Consider the following 15,169-nt stretch of genomic DNA (forward strand, 5'->3'; position numbering starts at 1 on the left):
TTTTACTGATTGATTGATTTAGTTTTATGCACATTTTTGTAGTTTTTTTTTTTGCATCTTTTTTGTTTTTTGGGCACATTTTTATTGTTTTTTTATGTCTGTTTTTGTTGTATTTTTTTCTCTCTCTTTTCAAGAGATTTAATGGTCCATTGTGGACCATTAAATATGTTTTTTTTTTCATTTTGAAGTGTGTCCAAGGAATGTTCCTACCAGTTCCATTTATTTTAAAGACTACTGTATGTACACCCTTAGGCCCATTTACACAGAGCGATGATCGCTCAAACGACAGTTTGAGTGACAGCTTTGAGCGATCATTTTGCATAAACTTTTAAGTAGCTACTTAGCTAGGTAAGAGCAATTTAGTGTGCAAATGAAGCCTTAGCTGAATGCAGTTAATAGCCCGAGGGCTCTGATCAGTGCTCAGATTCTTTGTTCTCCAGAGGGAAACAATGCTATCAGCACTACCAGTGGAGAACTGCTGATAAGGTTGATGGATGATTTTTAGGTTGGACTGAATTCAACGATCAGCTAGCAGTGCACGAAAAGTGCATGATGGACGTGCATTTAGATGCAACGATTATAGCTCAAATGATTGCTTTTTAGCGTTTTTTGAGCGATCATCGCTCTGTGTAAATGGGCCTTTAGCATTTTTTTTAAATCAATTTTTTTTGGAAATGAAGGCTTTTTACATATGCTTTTGATCAAAAATTTCTGATTGTTTGATTCCCATGCGTCTATTGTTTTTCAAGGCACTGTCGACTGAAGGACTGAAGTCTTAGCCAATTTTGTTGGTCAGAGTTAACTGACTGAATGTTATGACAGTGCTGGAGGAAGCTGGAGGACAGGAGAGCAGAGAAAGCAACTCTTATAGAGGCCCATAATTCACTCTGAGTGAATTTTCCACTCTAATCAGCATTGAGGGCAAACCACAAGCAGCTATTCAGAAAGAACATGATAAAGACAAAGAGATAGTTGTGTAGTATTGATGGGGTGTGGTTATACTACATAGACTCTGAAATAGAAGAGGGGAGGGGGAGCTGAGCTTGTGCACATTTATGAGAGAGACCAGCAAATCACTGTTGGGAACACTCCCAAGCCGGAAGCTTAAATGTAGGAGAGCCTGCAAACCAAGTATGAGGCTTTCTAAATGAATGAGAAAGAAAACGCAATGAAAAGAAAACAGATATGAACCTTTTTTTCTTTTTCTGAACTGTTATCTGTAGGCATACATTTCAGTTTATATTCAATAAATAAATTGGATTTTATCCCAGTCCCAGATTATTTTTCCTTTTTGCTATGTTAGTATACTACACCTAAACTAGTGTTATCTGAGCATGGTTATGCTGTGATACTGGCCACTGCAATTCATATATGAGGTGAGAATTTGTTTTTCCCTTGTTACATTTGGCATGGATGTGCTACATGATGGTATGGTGCATGAGCCCCTGAGGGCTCCAAAACGTGGATTTCGATTTTGTGTTGTGGCCTTTATAAGAGATGGAGTGTGAAATCCAACTGAAGTTGAAGAGTAGCATGTGAGAAGCAGAAATCCAAATTCCAAGTCTCTTTAAGTCCAATGCACTGCAGCTATGACTAAAGTAAGGAAAGCTCACTTAAAACAACTCCTTCCGCTATGATGAAGGCAGCTCATCCAGGAAGTCATCCACTGGGATCTGCAAGAGATTCAGGTACCAATCTTCATTGAGAGTCCCTCCAATGAACACAAGTTCAGTGAGGTGATTGCGACAAATTCCAAACCACATGTTCATATGGAAACTTGCATTGTTTTCTGATTGGCTTGTACTCTGACTAGTAATTTGCATTGTATCTGCTCTAAATCAGTGCTTCGCCATTCACTAACACAGTCCTACAATCATAGCATCAGCCCTGGACTGCACTGGCCCAATGCATGTATCGTAGTAGAATGAGGCCACTTAAAGTATGTTTTCCTTACTTCTGTCATTGCAGTGGTCCCATGGGATGTAGAGAGATGCAGAACTTCTGCTTCTCACATGCTTCTCTTCAACTTTGCAATTGTTCTTATAGGGACCACAACAGAAAATTGAGATCCAAGTTCCGAGACCCCCCAGGGGTCCATGCACCGTACCCTTGTATAGTGCATCTATGCCTTCCTATTGAAGTACACTATTGTTATGTCAATACACCAGTAGTCAGATATAGTGATCAATCAATCTTTTAGATTATACCCTGTATATTCACCTGAAGGAAAACATGTGCATAATATTTTGCCATATGTTCTATACTGATACACTATGTGGAGGCATACAGAGTGCCCACAGCTATGGAATACAAAGCCACTTGTGTGCCATTTGCTTCAGCACAGGATCTGACATGGTAAGAAACTGTCAATCTAGTATTTCCATGGTCTGAAGATCAAAGAGAAGCCTTAGAGCAGACTTCCGTCGAGCATATGTGCAAATATGCAGTGAACGAGGTTGATGAGATTGATTTGCACGTGAGTCTGCACATAGAACTGTACTTTTTTCTATAGGACCCATAGGACCCATAGTGCACAAATACACAGGAAAATACAGCATGCCCCCTTTTTTTTTTGCACGTGTGAGAAATGCGAGCATAAAAGATGGGAGATGAGTATGAACCCATTTATATCATTGGTCGCAAATACATCAGTCTCAAGCCGCCCTTATAGGGGCCATTTTGGGGCACTTATAAGGGTCAATACTCCACTTACTGTATACCACATTGAAATATTATTAATGATACAAAGGTTTCTATATATAAGAGATCCAGTTATTTAATATCCAGCCTAACGTTGGCTATACACATTACAAAGAAGTAGTTTAATAGTTGAAAAAACATTTAAGGAATGTGAATAGTCATTTCAGAGATGCAACCTTACACATTTTTGGTTCAGATTAGCTGTTTCTGGCATTCAAATTGGCCATACATATTCAATACTATGAGAAAAATGAAAAACAGCACTCCATAGTGTAGAGAGACTTGTTAGAAGATGAATGGATCTATGGCTCCAAAAGGATTAATGATAGCTTGAAAGTTCACTAACAACAGCTCCTCCTCTAGCGTGCTCACCTGTTGTGAGCATGCATTCCTTGCCTTTCCACTGAGCTATTACAGAGGCTGTATGACAGTGCTGGGTGACAGGGAAGGGGATCAGGAGGACAAAGAGCAGAGAAAACTACTAATTATTGAGGGCTGTAATTCACTACTGGTAAATTTATTGCTCTTATCAGTGAGGGAAACAGACCAACAGCTACTAAGAAAGAGCATGAGACATAGCTGTGTAGTATTGAGTGGGCGTGTTTTTATGCTACACAGCTTCTGAGAGAGAAGAGGGGAAAGAGCTGAGTTTGCGCACATTCATAAGAGAGACCAGCTAATCAGTCCGGGGAATGCTTCTGAGCCATAAACTTGAATGCAAACCATGTATGAGGCTTTCCAACTGCATGAGAAGGAAAATGGAATGCAAAAACATAAGTGCATAATTGTTTTTCTGCAGGGACTTAGTTAGATATGGGTGTATTGATTTTTATGCACAAAGATTTCCATAGCTTTAAACACAAAATATAAAGACATCAATGATGACATCTGCTTCCTACAAGGGGAAATAATGAGAAAAGATTTCTCTGTCTTATTCCTATGGATGTGCTGCTTATAGCTGAAGCTAATTGTGGTGTTGCTTAGTTAATTTGGTACTAAATGGCAATGACATATGGCTGAAGGGAAGAGTCCACATTTTGTTTTTCAGTACGTACCGGGGTTTCACTCCAGGTTGTGTCTGAATCCTTGAAAATTAGCCTTTACCGAAGCCAGGTACAGAACCATGGACTTTAATTGCTCATACAGAAAGCAATAAGATTTCTGTTTGAGCAGCTTTCCATTCATTTCTGACATTTATGCTGGAGAGAATAATATGCCGGAATGCCAGAGACAAATGATAAGCAGCTCTGAGACTTTGTTGGTTTCTGTTTGAGCAATGAAAGTTTATGGATCCCTTCCTGGGATTCTATCTGAAAATGTTTGTGAAGAATAGACAGAACCTGAGACAATACCCCAAAATGTAGTGAAAAACATGAATTCCTCCTTATACAGTTTCATTTCATAGCTTATTTTGTAGCTCCAACACCCAGATATCCTGTAATTCTATTAGACTTTACCCAAGTCATAGGAATTCTAAGGTCATCTACGTTGGGCTCAGCCATTGTGGGCGAAGGCTACCACTCTGATACTGACTCTGAAATTCAACTATATAACGGCCATGTGAAACTAGCCCATTGCTCTGACCACATGTTGATACATCCACTCAGGCATTGGTGAGTGAATGAACAAAAATTTGATCTGTAATTTGTTTTTCGTGGGTATAAGGCACGGTGCCAACTGAATTTCATTCTAAACCTGTAGAACCTGATTGTTCATTTGTTTCTGAAGCTGAAGAAACACCTTTGAGGCTTACACTCCCAGTCTGAGTCAACAACATCAAAAATGAAGTTTTGAAATCGTACGTGAGCAGGATGAATATATATATTTTTTTTACCAGCAGGGTTTGGATTTCTTGGTTTACCACTTAGACAAGTGCCTCAAAGGTGAAGACTAATACACAATGTTAAAAAATTCAGTGTAACTTGAATATATTGTATCTAGCAGGGGGCATTGCTGTTATACTTGCCTTCATATCTTTCTTTTCTTTGCTCAGACAATAGTACATTTTATCTGAAAAAGTGCTAGATGCTATGTGCATGTATATATATATATATATATATATATATATATATATATATATAAAATATATATATATATTATTTTGGTACATTAGCAGAAAGCATAATACAATCTTCGCACTGGTGTCATACGTCACAGTACATACGCACGCATGCACGTCCATGGCAATCTGATCTCTAAATAGGACATGCAACAATTTTTTTTCAAATTAGACTGTCCGCCCGGCTGAAAACCATCCATGTGAATAGATTCATTGGCTATACTGGATCAGCGTGTTGTCCATGGAATATCCGAACAGCACATTGACCAAAAATGCACCCATCTAATTGGGTTCTAACTCATAATATAAAAAAGCAAAGTGAGTTGTAACAAAGTTGCCGCGCTCATCAGAAGTGTATAGATTAAAATAAAGCATTGCTGTGTTTGTCTATTGGATGTTATGGATTAAATAAACTACTTCTGAATATATACCTCGGGAACCTTATCTACCCTTGGGTATACCTGCTACTTGGACTTCTTTAAAAAAGTGGGTCCATCATTATACATTTCGACCCCCCTTCTCAAGTAAGTGCCCTTACTTTATCTTAATCTATTACCTTCTGTTGAGCACGGGACTTTGGTTACAACTTATTTTGCGTTCTTTGTTCTAAAATTCTGTATTAGTCTTTTGGATCCTCCGTGATGCTCTACTGGTTGTAGATGCTCTACTGCAATAGGAAGTGGTATATCTGAGTGGCCTACGGGGACTACAGGTGTGGCAGCTGACCCTTGGTTGGGGTACAGCTGTCCACACCAGGTGAGTCCTCCTTTGATATATTTATAAAAACCTTTTTTGTCTTCTTCTTTACTCCGAGGCACTGTCCTTCTATTTATAATATAAGGAAGGGAATTCTAAGCTAGACAATCCAATTGAAGCAATTATTAGGCGCACCCCACAATAGTAGAAGACCAAAGTATATGGGATTATAAACAGATATTGAAGGTTACTTGCATTTCCTTAGACATTATTTATATACTGACCATGCTTCTTCCAGTTGATTGATTGTCTATGCTTCGACCAAAGCCGTAGAACAACTAAACAATAGAGATATACATACCATGACGACACATAGCAGGACAAATGCTATACAACATATCAATAATACAAGAATGAAATGTACCGTATAAGCCAGAGGAAAAAAAGTGATAGTGCTATAAACCAAAGAAAGAGTCTACATTAATCAAGCTCCATTTACGCTTCATAAATCAAGGTAGAAATATGTTTCGGCCATTACTATTGACATTCGGTGTCTTATATTATGGAGAGCAAAGTCTCTAACAGGTTTTCTTCCTAGATGCTATTCATTCAGTGAACAGGCCTTGGATCTAATCATTGAATGAATCATGACTACGATCAAAAATGATCCGAATCACTCGTCTCTATTTTAGTAGAGTATGTCAGAGGAAATTGCATTTGAGGGATAGATTTGATTGATAAAAGTGTACTTGTGGAATTAGTCTGCCATGTGGTTTACTTGCATTTTATGGAAAGGGGGAAATATTAATCCCAGTAAAGATACATGCAGATGTAGCGTATGTTTTATATGATACTAGCGTACCCGTCGCGCGTTGCTGCGAAGACAGACATACATACATACTTCGTTTTTATATATCTAGATGACGGCAGCAGCGACCACTGAGGTTTTGTAGGCCGCTGCTTCCCCCTTCCAGGCTGAATAAAATAGCCGTTGTGTGAGAATCGCTGGGGGGGGGGAGACATTCTTACTGCTGGGAGAATTGCTGGGGGGGGGGGGGAGACATTCTTACTGCTGGGAGAATTGCTGGGGGGGGATGGGAGACATTCTGACTGCTGGGATAATCGCTGGGGGGGATGGGAGACATTCTGACTGCTGGGAGAATCGCTGGGGGGGGATGGGAGACATTCTGACTGCTGGGAGAATCGCTGGGGGGGGATCGGAGACATTCTGACTGCTGGGAGAATCGCTGGGGGGGGGGATGGGAGACATTCTGACTGCTGGGAGAATCGCTGGCGGGGGAGCGGAGGCATGACTGCTGGGAGAATCGTTGGGGGGAGGGGGCATGGTGACTGCCAAGAAAATCTCTGTGGGGGAAGGGGGGCATGATGACTGCCAGGAGAACCGCTGGGGGGGGAGCCATTATGACTGCTGGGGGAACCACTTGGGGGGAGGGGGGCATTATTATTGCTGGCGGACAGCTGGGGGTGGCATTGTGACTGCTGGTGGACCACTGGGGGGGGGGGTATTATGACTGCTGGGGGAACCGCTGGGGGGGGGGGAGCGGGCATTATTACTGCTGGGGGACCGCTGGGGTATGTCACTCTTATTACTAATGGGGGGAGTGTCACTATTATTACTGCTGTGGGATGTCACTATTATCGCTGGGGTGAAGGTGTCACTATTACCGCTGGGGTATGTGTACATGTGGCAGAAATGGGCAGGGCTCTTTCAGAATAGACCGGGTGCAGATTTTGACTGCTTTTTAGATGCGGAAATGCTGCAGAATTTTCCACAGAAATCTCCGCTGAGGACATTCTGCAGTATTTCCGCGTCCAAAAAGCAGTCAGAATCTGCACCCGGTCTATTCTGAAACAGCCTTGTCCTTTTTAGAACGACGGGGGTAAAATCATACGTTGTGATAAGCCCCGCCCCCTGACATGTTGGCACTTTGCGATACATAAGTGGGTTTTGGGTTGTAGTTTGGGCACTCGGTCCCTAAAAGTTTCGCCATCACTGGCCGAGTACATGTTTGCCCACTTCCAACTCCAATGGAGACTGACTGTAAATGGCTGGCGTGCTCTAGTATTTATGGTTTCAAGCTGTACGTGTCATTGCATACAGTCTATCTATCTATCTATCTATCTATCTATCTATCTATCTATCTGGGTTATTGCATACAGTCTATCTATCTATCTATCTATCTATGACATCAGGAAATGAGAGAATTAGATTTTGTAGGCCGCTGCTTCCCCCTTGCGGGCTGAATAAAATAGCCGTTGGGTGGAACATACAATTTATCCGGCTGCTGTGGCTTCTTAGGAAGATATCCTAGTACTTGTTTACCCACTTCCAACTCCAATGGTAATTGGCTGGCGTGCTCTAGTGGTTCCAAGCTGTACGTGTCATAATAGAGCCTTAATGACATCACAATGCAGCTTTATAGAACATGTTGGGGCATGTTCAAGGGCGTCCGATGTTGATGACATCAGTGATGACATCACAATAGCAGGTGGCTTACTTATTCGATCTACGTGGGGGGGGGCGTAACTTTCGACGACGCTCGCGCGCCATTTATCGTAGGAAATTTGTACTATGCCTATAATCTTCCCAGGAGTGTACTCAACAACTTCCCAAAGTTTCATGGCGATCGGATGAATGGTGTAGTAGCGCATAAAGGACAAACAGACACGCACACAGACATACATTCATTTTTATATATATAGATTTCTATGTATTTGTATTTTTTAGGTGGTTCTATCTTAAATCGGTAAATGGTAGGATATTGTCCTCAGTATAAGAAAATAATATGTCTAACCTGGTGTTTATAGAGAGATTGTACACATAGTTTTTTGAAGGTTTAAGCTAGAAAAGAGCAAGGAAAATGGTAGTGCTTGTATTACTCCCACTCTAATTTATCACTCCCATACAATGAAATATTCAGTTGGTTGCTACATATTTACTACAGGGTCAGAGAGAATGACACAGATAGAAAATCTTTCAATGTTCTTCATTGAAGCTGTTACGGCACATTGTTGCAGCCGCCATCATGGCTCACCTGCTTTTGTTGCTGCCGACCGAGTTGGTTAACACGTCTCTTCCTGCACTGTAATGTGGTGTGGAGAAAAATCAATGCATGTCCTATCTCTTTGCATTCTTTGGAATGCATTGCCCTTTGTTTTCAATGGGACAGTTAAATACATTGCACGGCGTGTGATGTACACGCGAGTGCAATGCGCATGTTGCAGCCGTTCGGAGGTTCCCACCTTGCTTTCAGGCCAGACCAGGGTTTAGCAGTATTCCTACCTCTCCTGGAGCTGGGGGGTGTGGTGGCTGCAAGTTTGATGTCAGTCATCACCTGATGCTGAGTAGCTCTGCTCCTATTTAAGCAGTGCTAGCATTGACCCCAGTGCTGGTCAATGCTTCAGTTACCGCTGGATAGCTGCTGAGGAACACATCCTGGTTGAAGCTCCTCCATGCTAGCTAAGTTCCTATATCTGTTTTGTTTGGTTTTCTGTTTCCCTTTCTTTTGGTTCTAGGGCTCCCTGTTAGGGACTTGTCAGTGGCCCAGGCACGAGTGCGGGTCCGCACCTATCGGAGCGATCGGCCCGCCGAGTAGGAAGGGCCCCCCTCCCGGGTTAGGGCTTTATAGGGAGAGGTTTTTCTGTAGTTTTATGTTTCTTTTGCACAGCAGCGCCTTTTCATTTGTTTTGGATATTGCATGTCCGGTTGGACGCAACAGCGAGGTTTCCCATTGAAAACAATGGGAGACATTTACCGATCCTCTAACATGGCTTAAGAGACCTGCCAGAGAATCAATACTTCACAGAAATTTTGCCAGAAAAACGCCTTGCATTGGTGTGAAAACGCACGCTGGCGGGCACAGTATTGGGCCAAGTTTATCTGCCTGATATCATTTTTGCCCGTGTTTAGGTAGCCTAAGGAGGATGCTTAAGCAATTTAGTTCCACCTATTGTTAAAGCCTGCATCAGTATTTGTGTTCTCCTTGTTTTCTGACTTCTACTTGTTCCTGACTATTCTGACTTCTCCATCCCTGACCTTGGCTACATTTATTGGAAGTCTCTCTCTGCCAGCTGCCTGCCGCGACTCAGACTGTTTATCATATTGTACCTGTTCTGGCAGCCCGACCTCTCTTGATTCCTTATTAAAATGTTTGCTGCCTGCCTTGATCCTGTCTAAGTCTCCTAGTTATGTCTCTATTCACACCCTCAGGTAGCACACCTTAGTCTCCTATAGCATCTGCTGCCACATAACTGAGTCTACTTCTGCAGATAATGGCTTGGGGACCATACAGCGAAGAATAGATCCCAACTGGAGTGAAAGGGTGAAAACCAGGTTATGCCAGATGCTGGCTCCAGATTTAGCCTAAAGTCAAATCAGTATGTGGTAAAGTGAATCCACATCCACATACTGGCAGAAACCCATGAGCAAACATTCTGAACACAACTTATACATTATGTCATGCTATGCATTAGTTTGAGAACTGTGCATTCACAATGTGATACAGGCACTCAAACAGTGCCAAAGAGCATCCATGAGTCATACACTACTCTCTAAAGCCCTACTCTAACCATAACATATGTAATGCGTATTATGTTCTCCAAAGCTCTGATGATGGCAGATATCTGGGAAATTTAGGATCAGACTTTATCTGTCGAATCCTTTTGTTCTTGGAAAGATAAACCATGGAAGTAGCTTTTCTGCAGAACACAGGATTGGTCAACCAAGCCAAGAACGCATGTGTATGGGACTGGTGGGGGGGAGGAGGAAGTTTATGGCTCTCATACAGTTTTTTACATCAGTTTTAGTTGTATTGGTGGTGAAGGTTTGGTTTAAACCAATTTGGACCAAACTGAAGTTCATCAAGCTGGCTAAATCAAACTTTCCCAAAGTTCACTGAACACTAGTGTTTAGAGATTGAGCATTTCTTATGGTCAGAATTGCTTAGTATTTTGCTCATTATGTTAGACTCGAAGAACTGGGCTATGTCTTACCAATCATAGCTATCATTAAGAAATCCCACAATATATGACTACAATGCAAATAGCGATGATAAAGTAGGCGACAAAAATAAATACTAAGTAACACGTTTGGAATAAGCAATCCTGCCAATTGTTCTGCAATATTATTAAGTGCTCTATCAAAAATGTAAATCTACTCAAAGAAGTTGAGGTATGAGAAGTTGTTTAGCAGAATCCATATGCTAGAAAGCTAGTTGCCAGTGGCCACCAGTTGCTAATTAATGGAGTTCAAGGTAAAATGTACATTTGACTTCCTAACTAGAGATGAGCGAGTATACTCGCTAAGGCACATTAGTCAAGCGAGTAGTGCCTTAGCCGAGTATCTCCCCGCTCGTCTCTAAAGATTCGCGGGCTGGCGGGGGGCGGGGAGCGCGGGGGAGAGCGGGGAGGAATGGAGGGAAGATCTCTCTCCCTCTCCCCCCTGCTCCCCGCCGCAACTCACCTGTCACCGGCGCCGGCCCCCGAATCTTTAGAGACAAGCGGGGAGATACTCGGCTAAGGCACTACTCGCTAGAGTAATGTGCCTTAGCGAGTATACTCGCTCTTCTCTATTCCTAACCCATCAGAGCCATGGTTTTTGATACATTTACTCTTAACTGTGGCGACTAGGAATTTTTGAACCCTTCCAAAAGCTATACAATGTTTGCTATTCCCTTAAGGGAGGGCGTTATAATAGAATTGGCTGCCGCCATATGTAAATTTACAATTACCAGGTTTTGAATAGAGACTGGCTTTAGGTAACTTTAAAAAAAACAGCTTTAGCTTGTGCGGTTGGAAACAATGTATCACGGCTACCCATTATGCTAATATAATAGATCTTAAGTCGAAACAACTAATCAAATTAGATGCATGCACAGGGCCGAAAATAAACAAAATCCATCCATTGTTCTAAAGAAAGTAACTGAAGTAACAGCAAGTAAATATCATCGCTGCGGACTGTCTGGTTTGTTCCTTAAAGGTCTTCATCAACTCTTTCGCAATTGAATTTTTCCTCCACTAAAGATCTATGCAGAGGATATGAAATATTGGCTCATTTCATTCTCGCAGTCTAACTCCAGATACTTAGCGGCTAATGTGACTCTTTTAACAAGTTGAAAAAAAGAGAGAACAAGTACTTGATTCCAGTTTATATACTGTCCTTGTAATGTAATCACTTCAACAATTTATTGGTCCTTTTTCACTTTAGGAAACCACAGTCAAATATCACGAGTGCAAGTTGCAATCAAGGTTCTTGATGTTAATGACAATGCTCCCGAATTCGCTACAGATTATGAAGCTTTTCTGTGTGAGAACGGTAAACCTGGACAGGTAAGTGAAAAATAACACCCTCATAGAGAATCCATATTGTATCTATGTTTGTGGTGGCCACACATAACTTACTGTCTACCTCCTAATGTAGTGGTGGTTTCATCCCTATGCCACCAAGAGCACAGTTTTATATATAGAGCTGAACTTAAAGACATATCCATGCGATATATTTGTTTTTTATTAACCCTTTACAGATGAGATCTAATTTGGTACTGAAGGATGCAACAATTTGGGGGGAATTGCATCTTCACTTTTAAAAAGCTATGAGGTCTTTATTTTTCCTTAACTGTAACCGTATGAGGGCTTGTTTTTTTGGTGGAGAGCTATAATCTATATTGCTACCAGCTTGGGGTACATAAAATTTGTTTAATAACTTTAATTTAATTTTATTTTTTTATTTTTATTTTTTTTTGGGGGGGGGGGGGGTGGCAGGATGAAATAATACATCAATTCTGCCATTTGTTTTGGTTTGTTTTTATAGTGTTCACTATGCACTGTAAATAACAAGAAAAGTTTTTTTTTGTTTTTTTTCTGTGGGTGGGAAGAATTATGGCTAGACCAAAATTCTATATTCTTTTTAGTTTTTCCAACATTTGCCCAATAATAACCCTGAACTCTATAAGCTGTTATTTCCTCCTCATGGCTGGGTTTTGGCTCTGATATGCATTGTGAGCTGTGAGACTTTATATAGACAGGGGGTGTGTTTTTTATATTACATCCAATCAACTGAGTTTACCCCAGGTGACTCCAATCAAGGTGTAGAAACATCTCAAAGAGGATCAAGAGAAAAGGGAGGCCTCCAGAGCTAAATATGAAATGTCATATCAAAGAGTCTGAATACTTGTGTCAAAGCAAAACGTTCGCTTTTAATTTTTTAAAAAATATACAAAGATTCACTTTGTCATTATGTGGTATTGAGTACAGATGATGACAAAAACCTCAATTTTTTTTATAATTATTAGCACAAGGCCACAACATAACAAAATGTGAAAAAAGTAAATTGGTCTGAAGACTTGCCGGACTATATATATATATATATATTCTCTTTAGGACAGGTGGAGATTAAAGTGCTTGACGATGTTTCTCTCTCCTATACAAGTCAATGGAGCAGCAATCGAGCTTGTGCACCACTTCTCCATTTACATGGGAGATTTAGGGTATTCCACTTTTAGGATCACTAGCAATCCAAGTGGTAGGAGTACCAGCAATCAGTCATTGATTCCCTATTATGCAGATAAGGGTTAAATGTCTTTAATAGAAAGACAAGAAGGGAATTCAAGAACCGGATGACATCTGGTTGCTTTGCCAAAAAGTCATTTGTTGATAACTATCTTTAGCCCTCCTAGTAGCTATTCAGGGCATCCTTTAGTGGATTAGTCTTGATGTGTGATTAGGTTATTCTTAAAGATCCAGTCTTGTGAAAACATGTTTCCATCCCTAACCCACCTCACCTGATTGCCTGTCAGATTCTTAAGGTCTCTTCTGTGTATTCCTGCACCTCCAAGCAGTTCTGCCTTTGTCTGACACTTATCAGGAACTATCGTGAAAGTGAATATTTATTTTTACTTCCACTTTCAAATCCATCCAATGAGGCATCAGTACAGCACTAGCTAGAGGCTGTACCATTTCTGCCTGCTTGGAGAATAGTATAGTATACAGAGTATAAGTATGCAGTCAGGAAGATGAGCTGTGATCAGCTTTATTATAACTGTGTGACAAGAGCTGTGTGATCATCATCACTAACTGAGGGGGAGTGTCTGAGCCCCCCCCCCCCCAGGCATTTTTTGTGGTAGGATCCATACAGCAGCATCAGACAGACTGAGAAATTGACTAATTTCAGACAACATAACCTCAAGTAGATCTGAGTTTGTCAAAATTGAGATCATATAACCACCTAAAGAAAAAGGGACTAGTGGTTTCAGATAGGAAGGTAACGAAGGTATATATACTGGAGGGATAGCTGCATAATGAATGAAATGAAAATCACTAAAGTGACCTTTTAAGATTAGTAGCACAACTTACCAACCCATGGAAGCAAATTCCCTTAGACCAAGTTGTGCATGTTACTCTGATGTAGCAGCATTTCAGTATTGGCGACCAGTTTGTAACCAATCAAAAGCTCACATAAAAGTCGAAAGAGCTAGAGAGCTTCTAATTACCTGGAATGTTATAATTCTCTCAATGCAACAGCTAACAAAGCCAAGAGCAATAAAAATATCTGTGAAATCATCTTTGCAGGTGACTCATTTGTGTCCCAGTTAGCTGCATTAATTGTGCATTATTGTGATTATCGTTGTCATTTTTAGGCAGCGCTACACTTTGTACAGGCCATGACAGGCACTCCCATTTTATGAATGTTCTCTATAGTTACTTATTACTGTAATACTGCAGTTAGCAGATGAGAAAAAAATAAATGAGGCAGTTTGACGAAGGTTACGGAACAGAGGGCATGATTCATTTGCTGGCGCTGTTCACCGCACCCCTTTAGTAGCTCGAGTCTTGCGTCATTCAACTACTTGAACTTTTTCAAATTATTATTTGTTTTGCTTATATGATGTTACATTATTTTTTCCGTCTCTACACAGACTGTGTAGTGTTCCATAGAGGTATATTTTATATACTCTATATTGTATGAGTTAACAGCCTTCATTCACTTGTGCAACATTTTTTTTATTCCAGTCCCCGTCATTTGACTGACTATCGCACTCTGGACCTCTTCTATATATATTGCAGTCACTTCCAAGTAGTGCAGCCTCCTGTCCAGAGATGGGAAGGCCTGGAAAAAAAACTAAAAATTGGGAAAAAAAACAGTTTTTTTTCCAAAGCCATTTTTTATGTTATATAGTTTGAATACTATGAGTAGATATATTATTTATCATTGGAAAAGAACATATTCTACACGCTTTCATTTTTAATTTTTCCGGAAAAGATGGCTTTGGAAAAAAATGAAAAAAAACACACATTTTTTTTCCCCTAATTCCTTCTGTTTTTTACCAGGCCTTCCCATCTCTACTCATGTCTGATACTTATTGGGCAACATCTTGATGCTTAGATTTCTCCCTGCTCCCTTTGTCTGTTCTCTGCTAACACTGCCATGATGCACAACATAAAATGACCAACCAGAGCCAGTACCTTCTCTGCCTGCTGGGAGGACACATTTTCGTTGATCAGCGGGTTGAGTGATCTGGGTGTACAGACAGGTAGGAACTACTAGAGGTTGATCCAGGGATGAGTCTGATTGCCATTAGGGAGTCGGGAAGGATTTTTTTTTCCCCAAAAGGGCTAATTGGCTTCTGCCTCTTGTTTTTTTTTTGCCTTCCTCTGGATCAACAAGGAGGGTAAACAGGCTGAACTAGGTGGCCATTG

The 15,169-nt window shown here is 40.8% G+C and overlaps 1 protein-coding gene across 1 annotated transcript in view; it reads left to right on the top strand.

Moving 5' to 3' along the window:
• The window catches only part of LOC136582407 (cadherin-8), a 426,860-nt gene that overhangs the window by 369,078 nt on the left and 42,613 nt on the right, over positions 1-15,169 (top strand). The window contains exon 9 of the mRNA XM_066583436.1: positions 11,682-11,803. Coding sequence (XP_066439533.1) covers positions 11,682-11,803 — 122 coding nt within the window. The remainder of the gene's footprint in view (positions 1-11,681; positions 11,804-15,169) is intronic.

The sequence above is a fragment of the Eleutherodactylus coqui genome, chromosome 11 (genome assembly GCF_035609145.1).
Source record: "Eleutherodactylus coqui strain aEleCoq1 chromosome 11, aEleCoq1.hap1, whole genome shotgun sequence".
NCBI lineage: Eukaryota > Metazoa > Chordata > Amphibia > Anura > Eleutherodactylidae > Eleutherodactylus > Eleutherodactylus coqui.